We start from the raw sequence: 18192 nt of genomic DNA, 5'->3' as shown, positions 1-18192 counted from the left end.
ATTTGTGGTACATGGACGTTGAGCGGTTTGTGAAGATTTCAAAGGCGATGTGGGAAGATTTGAATACCTTTATTAATATTGTGGTTATCAGTGATTTTTGAACAGTATGTAAAATGGTAGTACAGTGGCCAAACTCAGAATCCCAAAAGGTAGCTCTGATGGATGCTCCAGCCCCTCACGTCATTCAGAAGTATGAACAAGTGTTGGACCTGCCAGCCTTAGGGTGGTCTTCCCCAAACTTTGTACCTGTTTGTCTCACATTTTTGCTCATTACTTTGTGTTGGCCTTAGGACCCTGAACACTATACCACTGCTGACCAGTGTTAAAGTGCATGCGCTCTCTCCCCTGATCATGGTTTGACTGGTACATCCCCCAACTGGCATATTTACTTTACTTATAAGCCCCTAATAACGTGCACTACTTGTGCCCAGGGCCCGTAAATTAATTGCTCCTAGTGAAACTGCAGCACGTCTTGTGCCACTCATTCCACTAGCTCTCCAACATGTCTCACGCCTTCAGAGCTTACATGTGCTTTTACACTGCCATGTTAACTTGGGATCTGAACCATTTTGCTAAGCCTTAAACTCCCTCTTTATTACATACAAGTCACCCCCAAATTAGGCCATATGTAGCCCATCAGGCAGGGTGCTATGTAATAAAAAGGCAGGACATACACTTTTAAGTTTTACATGTCCTGGTAGCGAAAAACTCCCAAATTAGTTTTTCACTACTGTGAAGCCTATCCCTTTCATAGGTTAACCTTGGGTATTGCTTTTTACATTTAATAAGCTGTAATTCCTAATTGAAAATTAGTAGATATGTCATGATAAATGTGTATGGAATTGTAATAATAATACTTTTTAATGGCAAAGTCAGATTTACTGTTGCAAATTTGAAAATGCCACTTTTAGAAAGTTGGCATTGTCCTGCTTTCAGCCCTGTGTGCCTCCAGCCACCTCCAATACACCTCTGGGCTGGGTGACAGCTGGACTTTGTGCATTCCATCTAGTCCGCCCCGCACAAAGGGAACTTAGGTGTAACTAATGGGCAATCAACATCCTGATGCGCCATTCTGGAGAAAATGGGAGGGAGGAGCTGATATACTGAAATAGGCAGTGTCCTGCTTAACTAGAAAGGCTGCATAGCCCCCTGTAGTGAGTCTGGAGCCAGGGCAGAAAGATAGAACCTCTATTCACTTCAATACCTTTCTTTGAAGTTAACCCCACTTCAAAAGCACTACTGGGTAGAAGTACTGGACCTCTGGCCCTACCAACTCAGTACACTACTGCTTCCTCTGCTGAGGAAGGAATAGGCCCATCTCACTTAAACCCAGAGTGACTCCAAGGGCTTGCTGGCTTGCGTCCTGTTAATATGAAGACACAGGGATGCAAATTACTTCCAACCATGCTTGCTGCATGTTCTGCAATGACAAGAGGTGTCCATCTAATCCTGTACCCTTGGAAGTTGGTCTAAAGTGCTGCACCTGCCAGAACCTGCACATGGACCCAGTTGCAGCAATCGAAACCAGTACATTGCCCCTACTGTGAGGATCTGGAGCACTGCATTGCCGGCCACATGATGCATAGCCTACATTCTAGGAGCATCTCTGACCTTGTGCAGCTCAGAACCAACTCATCCCCTAAATGTTCGGATTTGATAGCAATGCATTGCCTCTCTTGATCCCTGCATTTTGTTCTCGACGTCAACTTATCTCCAAACTTATCTACCAGGGTGCTCTTTCTAAGGACCAAGACTGGTCCCTGTATCTGACCCAGGCTCCATTACAGTTGGTCAGACTGTTCAGATTTGACCCGGTCTAGCATGACCACATAGCCCCAGTTGGTGTTTTATGCTTCCAAGTACTACATCTAAGTGTAGTCTTTTAAAATTCATAACTCAACTTTTACTTATAAGATTTTTGTCACTTTGGTCTTGTTTTGTTCCTAGAAATATAACCAATTTTCTAACTTGGTAGGGAGTCTTTTTGTGTTATTTTCACTATAGTACTGTTGGAAGTGTTCCACAAATACTTTACACATTGTTTCTTAAGGTAAACCTGCCTGCACTGTGCCAAGCTACCAGAGGATGAGCACAGGTTAATTTAGGGTGTGTATCTGACTTACCCTGACTAGGACTGCGGTTCCTGCTTGTACAGGGTGCATACTTCTGCCAATCACACACTCAATTTCTAACTAGAAGTGGTATATTTCTTGAAAAGGGAATGTGCCACAGACAGAGACTGATTCATTGTACACAAACTGCAGAGGAAGCTAAAGAGTCATTGAACGCCTATTATGGACATCTCATGCAAGCAATCAGACAACATAGCAGTGTTGAAAACCCAAAGGGAGGAAATGTGGGTAATTTTGGGGCTAATTTTGGGTCCAAGTTTGTTCTTGGGCTGTGTCTATGAATTAGTTCCTACATTTAACAGAATGTCATCTGTTGGCAGAGGAAACTTCTAGACAAAATACTTTTTTACGCAAACTATTGCACTGATGGAATAAAAGAGAAAAATATTGAAGAAAAGTTCATATTGGCCCAGAAATGTCAACACAGAAAGGGTTTCAGAATGATTCCTACATGGGAAATGCATGTTACTCTAATTTTGCTGGTGTTCGAATGCCAGGAGCTGGATTTGAAAGTGGAGGACATGTGGGGCATAACAGGAACAATGTTCTGCTAGGTAGAAACCAAAGTGTCCTGATTGACCCGAGTACTAGCATAAATGTGACGACTTATAAAAGGTCTAATATGTGTCAGTATTGTAATAAGTTGGGCTATTGGCAGAAAAACTTTCAGTTGAGCAGAATGACAGGCCATGGTCAAATACAAAAAGTAAATTCAATGCTTAAAAGAACATGCAGATGCAAATGCAGAGACCTCAGAAACTTAATATATCACAAGCCTCAATAGTGCAGACATTGAAACCCCGCTGGTGAAGATGCCACAAGCCCCAATGGCACCACATAATCTGGGAAATCCGAGGTTTGATACAAACCAAGTTCCAAGAGCTAACTCAGATCCCTCTGAGAACCATTCTACTTTCTCAGTTTTCAAGACTATGGGTCTGACTTATCCCAGTGAAAGTACCTGAGAGGGGTTGAAGACTGTGCACTTGGCACACTCTTGGAAGCAGACCAGTGTAGCCCATTAGGGGAAGGAGAAGTGGATGGCCTCCTGATGTCATTTTTGATCAACACTGGTGCTTCCCGTTCCACTGTTTGGACAGTCGACGTCCCAAACCTGCCTTTCTCTGGAAAGCAAGTCCAAGTTGTAGGTGTTGACAATAAACATATTGTAAACCCTGCATCAGAAAAAGGTCCTGTAAAGATAGGATCCTTTGAATCATCAGTTTATAGTGTGCAATTCAATTACAGTCAACCTGTTGGGCAGGGATTTTCTCTGCAAGTCACACTGCACAATATATTGTACACCTGAGGATGGAAAATGTACGACTCATGATGAAGATGTGCATTTCAAGCTGGCCAAACCGGGGCCAGATGTTCAGTTCTTTCCCATGATGACTGAAAACGATTTGCCTCCTGATCTGAAAATTTTAGTAAGACCTGAATCCTAGGACTCCTCAGGCAAGAACATTGTTCTTATAAAAGGTGAAGAGACTGCGTGAATTACAGTAAAATGGAATGAAGGAGAGAGAGTATACCCGAACAGCCGAGTACAATCTCTCACCAGAAGGGTTGGCTAGAATTGCGCCTATGATTGAATTCATGAAACAACAAGGAATTCTGAGAAAGGTTTCTGGGAGTCAATGTAGCACCCTGATCAAGGGCCTGGAAAAGCCTACTTGCAATTATTGAGTTGCACAAGACAAACAAAAAATTACTAATATTGTTGTTTGATGTTGTCCCATGGTATTGAACCCTGCCCTATGTTCTGTCACATATCATGTCGAGTGGTTCAATTTGGTTGATTTGTGCCAGGCATTCTTTTCCATCCTACTGCATGAAGAGAGTCAGTTTCTCTCTGACTTCTGGTTTCAAAATAGAATTCTTGCATGGTGCGGAGTTCCACAAGCATACACAGAGAGTCACTCGATCTTCAACAAGATCTTGAACAAGAATCTGAAAATCCTGGAGCTACCATGCAAATTTGATGATTGGTCAGAATATTGATGACCGTTAGTAGCATCAAAGTCAGAAGAAGCATGCCAACAAGACACCATTGCCCTACTAGATCATTTGGTTCAAAATGGACATAAAGGCCATCATTACGCGTTTGGTGGTCCGAGAACCACCACAGTGAAGGTGGTGGTGGCACCGCCGATGGCCCAGCTGAGACGACCGCCATATTATGACCATGGCGGTCTTCTGAACTGACCACAGCCAATTCCCCGCCAGTACCGCCAGTGCGGACGGACTGCCATGGACGGCGGTAGGCATCTCCAGCCCGGCGGGGACCATGTTTCTGCAGAACGTATTTTGAGGTAGCACACCACCAGGGTTTCTGCTAACATCGCACCCTGGGGGAAATGAGCCACATAAAAAGGGACACTCACCTTCAGGAACACAGACACGTCTTGAAACACCATGGAACTAGAACTCAAGGTTTTCCCAATGCTCCTGCTAGCACTGTTTCTCCAAAACCAGTGACGGTACACACACCTAGCACACACTGGAGGGAAAGCCATTAAAACATACGCACACGACACACACAGCCCAGATAGATAGCGACTGACACACAGGCAAACACACACCCATACCAACACACACACATGCCCACACACAAAATACACACATGCACACATGCCATACACACATCAAGCACAACACACATGTATCAAACACATACCTCCCTGCAAACACACATCACCTCCACACAGCAACACATATATACACACCAGAGTCACACACCAACACAACTGCAGCTACATAGACGTGTTGCCACGACATAGCACTGCACACCAACACATGACAACACATACCCACAACAACAATTATAGACAACTCACAACCAGTCAACAGAGGCTCACACCCACACCAAATATTACACCACATCCACACAGCACACAATGCAGATGACAAAGCCATACCTACATACACGGGGGCACCCACAACAACCAGACAATGGCAAACCACAGCACCACAACACATCACACCATGCAGAATGCACAACTAAGAAACACACATTCATGGGACAGCACAATATTAACACTCACACAAAACCCCTCCGTAGCATCAGGACCAATGGCAAGGCCACACACACACATGCACATCAGGCAACACAGCTAGCACAACCAACAAACACAACTCACACAACTCAGACACACAAATCAACATCCACAAACAGCAAACAGAAACGTAGGGACGAAAGGCAGGCCAAGCATGTCATCATTGATACCAACAGTATTTTGGGCATGATCTATTAAACATGAATATAAATAGAAATGACAACTCTATTTAAGTAAAAGGCTCGTGGCCAGTCCAAGTCCATTAGTGCCCATGGAACATATGGTAGCTCACATCTGCCCCAACTTGACTCTTCCCTTGGGTTTGGGTTTGGTGGGGCTAGGGTTTGGGCGGGGGTCTTTAGCTTTGGTTTGGGAGAGGGGACTCGGGATTTGGGTGGTGTAGATTTATTTGCAGAGGAGGAGCTTGGGATACACTGTGGGGCATTGGAGGAGGCAGTGTGGGCTAGCTGTCTGTTGGGTGGGTGAGTGCAGGTGTTTGGGTGTCTTGGGAGGAGGGAGGAAGGAGGTGCTGGGAATGGCCATGATGGATTGGTGGCTGGGTGTTGGGGTGGTGACTGCAGGTATGGTGGATGTGCTGCATGTGGAGGTATAGGTGGTTGTGGTCAGTGCAGATATGGTGACTGGGGTGGATGTCTCTGGGTCAGCTATTGCGGTGACTGTAGGTATGATGGGAGTAGTGACTGGATCAGGGAGTGTTGATGTAGTTCCAGCAGGTGTGAGTGGTGTAGTGGCTGTGATGGGGGGTTGGGAGAGTCCGTGCAGGGAGTGGATGTTGTTGTGTCTGCATGTTTGTGTTGTCTATGTGCATGCCAGTGATATATCTTGTGGTGCTTGTGTTTGTCATTTACAACCGTGTCTGCTGGAGTGGATACCTACATGTGTAAAAGTGTGCTCTGGATGGGTACGGGGAGAGGGTATTAAGATTGAGAAGAGGTAGGTGGAGGGGGATGGTAAACAAAAGGACACTGGCTGCCATCAGGGAGGAGGCCAGAGCCTAAAAGGATCTCTGCAGGCCAGACAGGGCACTGTGAATTCCTTCCAAGAACACAGTGCTCTGTTGCACTTGAGCTGCCAGTTCCTGGATGGCATTTGTGATGGTGGTCCTCACTGAGATCAGTAGGGCTGACTAGGGCAGGGGCAGAGGTTCCTGTGGAGAAGGAGAAACCCACCCTCTTGGGTGAGCGGGCACGGGCAAATGAGTGGGGAGCTACAGGGACAGTGGTGCTAGTAAGAGGGGTAGCAGACAAAGATGGTGCTGGGGTGGTCCCAGATGGGTCTGCCACCACCAGGGAGTGTCCACTGGAAGATGATTCCAAGGATGATGTTGATGATCTGGTCTCCCCTGTGGCACTCCCTTCACCCTCTGTTCCACAGGGTCCCTCAGCCTCACTGGATTCAAACTTATGGGTCCTATGTGCTGCCACTTCCTCACTAGCAGTGCCCCTTCGATGCTGATACGCACAAAGGGAGAGAAAGATGGGGAGAGGAAGATAGGTAGGGAAATGGTTAAAATCTAACTCACATAAACACATATGTACATGTACATTTCACTCATTACATCACATTTCAGGTGAGGCCATTGCAATTGCAGTCCAAGTCTGCCAAGACCTATTTCATCCTGCAAAGCTGTAATGGACATGACACATCAGAGGTGCACACAAGTAGGAATATGGACATGAAGAGGCAGGGACACTGCAACACACCAGGCTTTGGGCAGGGGGCTATATAATGTCACATGGATTTACAGAGTAGTCAGTTCATTGACATCCCTGGGCACTTACCACATCTAGTACCATTCCATTGTTCTAAGGCCAGTTCCACACACTGATATCTACATGAGCTGCACTTGCTGCACCATCTGCCCTCATGTTAGTTCTTTTAGCAGTTACCCTTGGTTGTGTCCCTACACACCCCTAAACACTAAAGGTGACATATGATTGCATAGTCAGCTATCAGGCCAATACTCCTGTCCCATTGAGGCCCTTCTTGTAAATGCAATGTGGAGGCAGACCCACTTACAGTCAATGGCTGTAACTATACCAAACCAATACATACACTGTTCCAGTAGGAGACCAACACAGATGGATTTGCATTTACAGCTCTGATACACTGATGGTGATGGTTGGAGCTACTCAGACACAATGAATAGGTAGTCAAAACAGCCCCAAACAGGGTATGTTTGGGAGTACACTCCCCTGACAGCATTGTCTTGTCACACAGAAACATGGATACCCTGGCAGGGTCATTGATACCCATTGTGGTTATGTGTCCACCATAGTCCACATTCACAGTATGCAGAATCAAGCCACCCAATCCCACAAAAGCCCTGTCAACTGCGCGATAAGAGTCAGTACTCACCCCCTTGTGGCTGCTGTGCTGCCCTCAAGCGCTATCCACCTTAGGGTAGGCCACAGGCCAAAATGCTGGCCATTAGAGGGGTCAGGGTCCGATGGGCACTCCTCCCTCATTGGGAGGACATCCCCAGCTGGGCCTCCGCAATCTGCCGGGCCAGGCATCTCAGGTTCTGCCACTGTTTTCTGCAATGGGTGCTCCACCAGCTATGGACCTCCAGGGTCTGCACTTTCTTGGCAATGGCACAACATATTCCCTTCTTCTGATGGGCACTGGCCTAGATGGGTGACACAGACAGGAGGAGAAAGTGATTAGGAGTGGCACAACATCAACATCAGTGGACTACAATCAAACTACATCACCATCCACATCCATCCAAATGGTTCACAGTCTACATATCCATGCCCCCAGCATGCATGCACTCCGTAGCCGATATGCCTACGCCACTCACTATGGCATACACACCTAACACACACTACAATGGCATTATGCTCACCTGCTCCTCTGGGGCCCCATACAGCTGTCCATACAGGCGGATGACCACTTCCACCAGTGTCTCCAGTTCTTGGGTGAAGCCTGGGGCCCTATCACCTGCAGGATGTGGTATGATAGCTCCCAGAGACAGTACACAGCTGCTCACATAGTAAAGGTGTTGCTTGCAGGAGTGTCAAGAATCAAGTGGGCTAGGTGGCAGAAAATGGTGGTCACGGTTGCAGCGTACAGGACCGTTACCCCTGGTGGTGATCCTCATTGGCCCCAATCCCCCATAGGCAGCAATGTCAACCAATTAGAAGTAGCATGGCGGTCGTGACGCCTACCGCCATGACAGCATACACCGGCGGACTTGCATCACTTCCAACTGTCCTGTGCAGCAGGACAGGCAGATGCTATTTTACTTACAGGTAATGTGATTTTCCATAAAATGTAAGTGCGTCATGACAGTGAAATGTCCATATTTCTGCACAGTCCCTTGTCTTTACATTGTGTATGGGCACATAAATGTGACATTAAACCTGGATGGCACCTGAAGCGCATTTGCCCCTACATGCTGCTCTGTAGGCGGTGTTGCACTCAAGATCACTGTCATATCTACATGCATGTTCCATGTGGGACACATATGTGCACACGACTTGGAACATAACACATGTATTGGGTGGCACAAACAATGTACAGGGACATCAATGTGCAGCACACATGGCATTTATGACACTCCTGCATACACAATGAAGTAACTGTCACCTGTTCAGGCATTTCTGCATTGTTCAGTATGGCACACAATATTGACCTATTAACATGTTGGGAGTGGTCATCACATGCTACATTTTCTCTTCTACACCTTAGTCGACCTCGTCACCTTGAAAGAGAGACACATCATGCAGACCTATCGTCTGAATTGTGTTACCATCATAGCGCTCTATACTCAGTTGGAGCCTGATCTACTGCCTGCCATCCGCAATCCCTATGCCATCCCTCCCATGGTCATAGTATTGTCGGTGCTGCACTTCCTTTGCCCCACGGTCCTTTCAGGACACAGTGGGCTTGGTGCAGGAATGTCACAGCACATGTTCAGTGTTGTGTTGTGGGCTTTCCTAAAACACCCGGACAGTTACATCAGGTTCCCCAACCTACAGATTTGCCCACTGTGAAGGCTGACTTCTATGAGCTGGGACACACCCCTTACATGATTGGTGCAATTGATTGCACCCATATTGCTTTGGTTCCTCCAAGGGTCAGCGAACAGGTCTATCGTAACCAGAAAACCTTTCACTTCATTAACGTGCAGGTGGTGTGTTTGGCAGACCAGTATATCTCTCAAGTCACTGCTAAGTTCCCGGGATCTGTCCATAACGCCTACATATTGAGGAACAGAAATATCCCACTCATGATGGCATGTCTACAAAGAGAGAGGGCTTGGCTCATTGATAGGTATCAGTGTGGAAATGTGTCTCTGTTGTTGCATCTGTCAACATTACCTTCCCTGTCCTTGATTTCCAACTGGTCCTATCTTTATTCATACAGGATACTCAGGATATCCCAACCTTCTCTGGCTGTTGACATCCGTGAGGTATCCTACCATGGATGAAGAGACACATTACCATGAGTCCCACGGAAAGACAAGACATGTGATTGAGAGGACTTTTGGCCTACTCAAGACAAGATTTGGGTGTCTACACATCTCAGGAGGTGCCTTCCTCTACAGTCCCCAAAAGGTTTACCAGATCATAGTTGCCTGCTGTATGCTCCACAATCTGGGACTCAGACGTAAAATCAAATTACTGGCAGATAAGGAGATGGCTGCTGGAACAGTGGGTGGTGATGGACAGTGATGAGTAGGCAGAAGATAAATATTGTTGTAGCAAGGCACTCATCAATAGCCCTATAGGTCCATTCCTTGTTGTGCTGTGGCAATAACAGTCCATTCCACATGTAAGTGTATGTAAAGATTTTATTCATCCAATGCATCATGAATCCAGAGATGTAACAGCCAACATGTGTTTTGTCTACAAGACTTTCTCAAGGCCTAAGAGTAAGTATCGTCAAAAGTTAAAAAAATGTTTTAAGTTCACAAGTTCGAGAACCAACATAAGTCATTGATTGTAGATGCCAAATCCTGAGATGTTAAATTAAACAACAGGTGGTAACGGCCATGATAAGCCGTGTGTAGATCGTACCACACACTTGTGCAGAATAGAGTTTACAAGGCAGTAGGCAGAAGATGATGGGGCAGCTGAGTCTAGGACAGAGCTGATCAATCAGTACTTCCATTGACATAGTATGTTGTGTATGTAATGTCGCAGGTGAGATATTTGTACTTGGATTCAATGAACAGCCCCTCCTCGCCAGGTATGTCAGTGGGGATGCCATTTTGACACTTACCATATGATGGTGGTGGTAGACAACTGAGTTTATGTCAGGAGCATTGTAAGTGGTTTAAACACTGCCATTTGTACCATTTGCAGGTTGTTAGGTTGACATCTCCCGAGGACAGTCCTGTAGTGTGCTATGTGTCATGTAATCCCCTGTCCAGATGTGAGTCAAGCTATGGGTTCTATACAGTGTTTCCTTTCGTATCCGAACTTTTGCCTGAGCCTTTCATAGCAACTTCGGTCTGCTAACTGTTGGAGGTGTTGTGTTCAACCCATTCCAGGTTTCAGCTACAGGATTTTGGTTATGCCATTCTTGGGTTTCTTGATGTTGAGGTGTAATGTGCTGTGCCCTGTTTCCTTGGAAGAGCACAAGGGGTACTGCTATAAATTACTGCATGTGTGCATAGGGTAGCACCATGGCTCACATTCTGATTTATTCCCCTGAGTTGTCCTTTTTGCAGATTGAATTACTGGATCTACTCTGGTGTGTGGCTAGACCTTTGACTATTCTTAAGAAGTATAATGTGACATCTCTGGTGTACTACACTCCCTGAGGTGGATGCCTCCGTCTAGTGTGATTTGCACTGGTTGAAGGTTGACGGGTGTTACGTCACATAACATTTCATTTTGCTCACATTTCCACATCATACATTAAAGACACAAATGCATATGCTATGCTCTACAGAGTTTATTGTGCAAATATTGTCCTACAGTTGCTGAGTGGGGTCATAGTGGATCTTTTCATCAGACTAGATGGCCTAGCTGTAGGTAGAACAGGTCCAGTGCCCAGGGACCATCAGAAAAGGTGAGAGTTGACATTGTAGAGTCAAGAGGGTGTGTCAGTGTCACACAAGGGAATATGTTCAGGAGAGGTTCACTCCCTGATAGTGGTATTAATCTTGGCTTCTGCACCAGCTGGATGCCTGGATGGATGACCACGTTTGTGGACGGGTTCCTCAGCTATAGAAGGAGGGGTGTCAGTGTCCTGTGGGTCCCCTGGCTGGGCTTCCAGTCCACTGGCTGCCACTGACGTAGATAGCTCCGATAAGGAGATGCTAGTGGAAGGGGCCTTCTGGTGGGTGGAGGTGGAATGCAGGATGTTGGGGAGGCACCTGCACACCCCTGCAAGAGTGGCCATGGAGGCATTGAGTGCCTGCCACTGCTGCATGGCCTCCTGATGGTATTCCCTCTGCAGCCTTTAGTTTTCCCCCAAGATTTAAAAAATGTGGCCCATCTTGTCCTGGGATTGCTTGTATGCTCCCAGGACTAGGGAGATGGCCTCCTGGTCAGTAGGGTCCCTTGGCCTTGGCTGCCCCATCCTCTGGCCCATAGGTGCCCTTTCATGCCACAGGCATGGCGTGACCACTCCCAGCATCACCAGGACCTTCATTGTCTTGTGTCTGTGGGTCAGACTCTGGTCCCTGTACTATGGGGCACACAACTGATTGACCAGTCCTTGTGACACAGGTTTGGGGATGAGGGTTGTCTGGGCTGTAATTGCCACAATGGGGGGGGGGGTTAAAGTAGGCAGGGTGAGACTGGGAGTGGTGGACTGACCAGATGTGCCCAATGGGCCAGGTAAGTCGTCACTGTGGAGGCATCCTGAGGCATTCTTTTCACTGGGGCCTTCATCCTGGGGATGGCTGGCAGTCTGGCATCGTCTGCATCGGGCCAATGGCTAGGGTACCTGAGAAAGGAGTGGTAGAATATTACCTAGTGACGTTGTTATTGCTTGCCTGCTTGTCTGATGCATCCAGTGGCTTAACTTGATTTTCAGTTACGGCAATGACAAATGCAGCACTGCAGGCATTGTTTGCGGATAGGGGATTGTGAGCGAGATGACACGTTATATTGAATGTTGGGGCATGGGGATTGAATTGCTGTCATTGCCATTTGTTGGTCCTCATTATAAGCATCCAGTTGGTGTGGGGGGTGTAGTGGTTGTATATGCAGGAGTTGTAGTGTGCAGTGATGTTAGCAGGTTTTGATGTGGTAGAAAAGGTGCTTTATGGGAGTTGTAGTGATTGTTCATGGCAGTGCTATCCGTGCACTTGGATGAGACTGTTTGGGCATTTTAGCAGGGTGATGGTGTGGCCTGCAGGGGAAGGGTATTAGGTGATTTGGTGTGAGGGGGAGTGGTAGATGGGGTGATTTGGGGAGTGATAGGGTGGTGAGGGGTTTGCTGGGCATATGTACTTAGTGGCAGGAGAATGATGGCTTCTAACCAGACTCCAGTTCTCCCAATATTCCAGTCAGGCACTCAAGATGCATTATTGCCAAGACCTTCTCCTCCCACAATGCAAACTCGGGGAGGGGGGCACCGCCAGTCTTGTGAACAGCTATCTGGTGTTGTGATTCCATGGAACACACCTTCCATCAAAGGTTGTTCCATCTCTTCCTGATGTCCTCCCTTGTGCGTGGATGGTTACCCACTGAGTTGACTCTTTTGACAATCATCTGCCATAACTCAATTTTCCTGGCAATGGACGTTTGCTGGACCTGTGCACCAAACATTTGTGGCTCTACCCTGAGGATTTCATCGACCATGACCCTCAGCTCAATGTATGACTAGCATGGGTGGTTTTGACGTTACATAGTGGTTGGGTTGTGGGTGGTGGTGTGTGTTGTGTGCAATGGTGCTGTGTGGGGTGGTTGATGGGGTGCCTAGTATACATCAGAGTGAGTGCATAGTTATGGGCTACCATCTCACAATGATGGTCCACACTTGTTAAAAGTGCTCCTTACTAGGCCTGGGGAGAGTTCTCAGAGTTGCACAACGTGGAACTCTCTGAAGAAGTCAAAAAACTCTTCCGTGCTACAAGGAATTCTGTGGGTGGGCGGAGTTTCCCTGTCACGCCGGCAACGTTGAGCTTTAGGTCAAACGCAAAGCGGAGTATATCCTTGCATTCAAAATCACAAGCAAATGGCGGTGCTGGGCCTGTTTTTTGATACTTTTAGAATCCCTTTCTTATCTTTTCAATCCTCCATCCTCCTAATTAGTCTACTCCTTAGTTTTATTTATTGTATTGGTATGTTTTTGTGTCTGTATATTTTTACGTCTTTTCAGTTTTCTTTCATTTTTTTTGTGACTTTATTTTTTTTCCACTTTACTTCTTTATTTCGTTGTTTCTTCATTCCTTCTCCTGTTTCTTTTCTTTGCCCCACCCAGTGCCATGGCAGAGCAGGGCAGCGAACAGGGAAGCAGCGATGCCAGGTCCTCGTGAACAGCCAATAGGTGTTGCTTACCCAGCAGACAGCAGCCCCACCATGGTGTTCAGCCTGGGCTATTTTTTGTGAGGTGGAGGTGGCAGTACAGTTTTGTTCGTGCATCGCTGCCTGCTCTCCATGCAGGCAGCAGGCCTGGCAGTGGGTACCTCCTACAGGAGCATTGGCTGCATTAGAGGAGGCTGTGCAATGCACCACCCAGCAGTTGGCTCACCGCTGAGTGGATATCCTCGATGGGGAGCTCAACCTGGTAGGTGTTTTATTTTATTGGTAGCAGACTTTTTCCCGTTTGTACTACTCTGTAGATTTCTTCTGCCTTGTTGGTAATCTTTCCCTCTCCCCTATATATCTTGTGGTACTGTAAGACTTAAAACAGATTTTTGGTGCACTACTGTCTATTGTGAAGATTGCAGGCCCAAGTAAACTAGTATTATAAATAGTATTCACCATATACGTTTGTTGAGAAGGCTTTCATTACTTGCTCATGATCTAACAGTGAATGAGAGAGTGACCATGGCCGGAGACCACCCCCATTCAAATATTGTGCTGTGTAGTTAATTTACACAGTATACAAGCAGCTTCATTCACATGACAGTGCAGCATGGCTGGAAAGTTTGAGATCCCATTGCATGTGCCAACCCGTACCATCTGTCTTTTCATTGACCATTATTATTCCACCGCTTCATTGTGCTTCAATGATTCAGAGTAATCATCATCCTAGAATATAGCTCTGCCCCTCCAGTATGAATAGTTTTTAGTTTGCTTGACTACCTGGCTTTTCTCACATTGTAACAAACAAAATGCTCAGAGTAATATTTTTGATAGAAGATACTTCTGTACAAACTGTAGTGATGTATTGCAATTGTATTTTTTTTTAATAAAAAAAAATAAGGGGATGCCTTTCTGGCGCCTACGAAATGTATAACAATTTTTTCCAGCCACACTGGCCACACTGGCTCAAGTGCCGCTGCAGGAGGAGTTTCAGTTGGAAAGGGAGAAGCAGCAGCAGGGATAGGCAGTTTTAAGTCACATTACTTGATTATTGACAATTACTATTATACTCACTAGCTACAAGTGTGTTGGTGTGACTCGTCATCATGATCCCCCTGCCAAATACAATCTATGTAGCTCATTCCTTTCCCAATAGTGAGGTGCTCAGTTTTCGCCACTGTCTACTTATGGCAGATAGGATAATAATAGCCACATTTTATACATGACGTGTATTTATTCTTCATTTGCTTCTTTGGAGTTAGATTAGAAAGCGAAAGGCATTTGGGGAAGAGCATGGCCATTGGAACTAAAGATAGATAATTATCAATTACAGCCACCCCAGCTGCAGACATTAGCAAAGTACTTAAAGCCAGTGCTTAATTTGTAAATAACAAGGTGCCGGTGCTCAAAGCGCTCCTCTTAAACATGCGGCTGCTGCAATTAAATGTGGGAGCATGGAATACTGAGGCATCGTAATCCTGAAGCCATTTTGGGCCACTTCATTCAATTTAAAGCCCCCTCTTGCCACTTCAGCTCACTTTTGCAGCTTTCTGCTCTCTCCCATTGTCACGCTTTTTCGTTTTTCTCTTCCTCTGTCTTTCCCATATGTGTCTTTTGCCCACAGCAAATGCTTGGGACGAAGAATAAGAGCCGGCCCTCAACAATAAGTGCCAGTGATCAGCACCGGAAACAACAAACACAAATTAAGTACTGCTTAAAGCGCTGGCAAGCATGCTTCCATTAGTTTAGCAGCACAACAACTTGTACTCCATAGTGCATAATGCCTTTTGCACAAATGAGGGGTAAATTATTTTTATTTTCCCCCCAAAGTGTCTGTTTTGTTACTCGAAAAGCCTTTAAAAGAAAACAAAAATCACTTGTGTTATTCTGTGTTAATTCCTTTCTGCGGGCAGTCAGTGCTTTTTACATGAGACATGTGTGGGTAAAAAATAAAATTGGCCTTGAGACTCTCATATCATAATCACAAATTCCAATGGCCCTAGGGGACCAGCAATGTGCTGCTACTGTGCCACCCATTACAGAATTTTAAACATGTGTTTGCACGGAGCACTGTTTACAATCTGTCTTTTTTCTTCTTGTTTTTTTCATTATAGTTATTCCTGCTGGTCCACCAGCACCACCTACCAGGTAGGAGATAACGGCCCATCTCCAGCAGCAGAGGCTAGAGACATCCTGGCTGAATACCGGCAGCTGGTGGCCCTATTGGACCAAGAGGCCTCTGACCCAGGTCCCATTTCAGCAAGCTGGCCCAAGCCTCCCGGCCATTCCATCACCGGGGCTGTCATAAACTGCTGCTGCCAATCCCTGAGCTGACAAGCAGAGAACATTTGTGCAGCCTATCCTGCAGCGGTTTGACCACCTGGAGAGGCAGGTGAAGAACCAACAGGATAGGATCAAGCGGAGCCTATATCAGCTCTGGACCGACATCAACAGTGCCCTCTTCTGAGGCCTTTTTTAGTTTTGAGTTTTTAGTGGGAGAGACTTGTTCTTAGTAGAGAGGGTGGGAAGAAAGTTGGGACCAGGTTTTGGACTTTAGACTGTCATTGTGATCTTTTGTTGCAGACTTTTGAGGATGGGGCCATTTGTTTGCGGAGAGGGGTGGGCCTGTGTGGGTAGAATGGATGTGTGTTCTATTTGTAAGAATTAAAGGACATAGTAGAATTCACTTGATTTATGCCTCAAATGTTTATTTTGGTATTTTAGTTTGCACTGCTGTGTTTTGGTGTCGCCAGTTTTTTTAATTTAAAAAAGTGTATGTCATTAACTTATACCCCTCTGTAACTATATTTACCACTAGGGGATGATTACCATTGCCTCTTTTGCCTGCAAAAACCTAGATACTCATAAACAACATCTCCTTCAGTAGAAGTTAATCACTACCTAAACAGGTTCACTTCAATCAATAGTTCCTCTCTTACCTGAATAGATGAAGCGAGTGCTAATAATACCCGAGTCTTCTTACTGCAGGTTTCTTACCAAGGTGGTATTTTAAGGGGCTGGTAGAGCAGTAGCAAGGTAGGGTGCTAACAGGGGAGACATGTTACCACTCCAACCTATGCAAACTCCAACTGCAGGATTAATCAAAGTGTTATGCATCACTGTCAACTAGATTAAAAGAAAACAGAGAGTTAGTGGGTCATATATCATAACTTTCGGAAGACTAAGACCGGACTATCACAATGACAGTATTTGACACACAACAAAGAAGACCTGATATGATAATAAAAACTAGCAATACCAACTTCTTCTGAGCAATGGTTAGCTAGTTTAAAAAAAATTAACTTAGGAAATGAAATCCTCGCGTTAGGAGATTTGGGCTCAGAGTCAGTAGTGGATGGACAAGGTTAAGCATTTATACAATACAAAGCCTTAATGATGATATTAATGGGGCCAGTGTACAATATTGCTCAGTTAATAGTTCATGCAGTGAGTTGCTGTCACTTTCATCACATCTGCCTCAGCAAGTGTGTGATCCATTTGTGATGTAAAATTAATGAAGTCACATCTCAATAAATCACACAGGGACTTGATGAATGGATGGGACAGGGGATTTGGGGAAAGGTGTGACAAAAACAAACACTACACAAAAGAAACAACAACAATAATAATCATTAGGGCACTGAGTAGCACACCATCATCAATCTGCTGTGGAAGGAAACAATAAAGGGATACGTATGACACAGTTCAGATAAATGAGTTGCAAACAGTCCTTCTGCCCCAGAGAGACATAGGATAGTATATCTCTAAATGTAATGTCTTCTAGGTTTGAAAAACACAAATAATGGAGGATTAAAGTTAACCCAACCAGATCTAAAAATGATGATTGTTAAAAGGAAATTGATACGGCATTGCCAAAGTGGGTGTTACATCTCCATTATACTTGGAATGTCTGTCACTGTTGGGGGCCTAGTATGAACCTTTCAGGTAGGAAAGCTGGAGGGTTGAGCTTTCACCAAGTTTTGTTCATGCAGGAGAGAGCTAGGAGAAGGCTTCTGTATTGAAAAGTAGTAACTTTATTATATAGTAAAGGAGAAGGATAAACAGAAGCAAGGTAAGCTTCCTGTGCCATACCCCTGGAAGTAGGTTGGATAGTAATGTCTGACTTCTTTGTGCCAGCTTCCACAATGACTGGCTCAAAATTATCCTCCGCCTCACCATCATCCCCTTCCATGATTTTAAGGCTTTCTGGAACTTTTCTTTTCCCTTCCCTCTCCTGGTATCTCTCTGACTCTGCCGGTGTTCGCTCCATGTCCCTATCATCGTCATCAGAAGTGGCGCTTCGAAAAGATGGCGGAGTGGTACCCTTTCTTTTTCTTGCTGGAGATCTGGGAGTCATTGATTCTAAAAGAGGAGATTCTTGCTCAGCAGGAAGCTCAACCGCTCACTTTAACTTCAGGAAGATCTACTATTGCTGGTTGCAGCTGCTGTCCACTTTGCTCTGTTTCTTGAAATGATTGGGTACTATTTTGCAAAAGGGACAAATCCAATTCAATGTCACTGCTTGTCAGTGTCACTATGATTGCA

The 18192-nt window shown here is 45.6% G+C and overlaps 1 protein-coding gene across 1 annotated transcript in view; it reads right to left on the bottom strand.

Annotated features, from left to right (window-relative positions):
- LOC138253983 (tropomyosin-like) overlaps window positions 1-18192 on the bottom strand; it is a 109543-nt gene that overhangs the window by 36200 nt on the left and 55151 nt on the right. Inside the window, exon 2 of the mRNA XM_069205805.1 lies at window positions 17772-18009. Within this exon, the coding sequence (XP_069061906.1) occupies window positions 17772-18009 (238 nt within the window). The remainder of the gene's footprint in view (window positions 1-17771; window positions 18010-18192) is intronic.

Source organism: Pleurodeles waltl, chromosome 1_2 (genome assembly GCF_031143425.1).
Source record: "Pleurodeles waltl isolate 20211129_DDA chromosome 1_2, aPleWal1.hap1.20221129, whole genome shotgun sequence".
NCBI lineage: Eukaryota > Metazoa > Chordata > Amphibia > Caudata > Salamandridae > Pleurodeles > Pleurodeles waltl.
The sequence above is the reverse complement of the archived record's forward strand: the minus strand, read 5'-3'. Positions and strand labels throughout refer to the sequence as shown.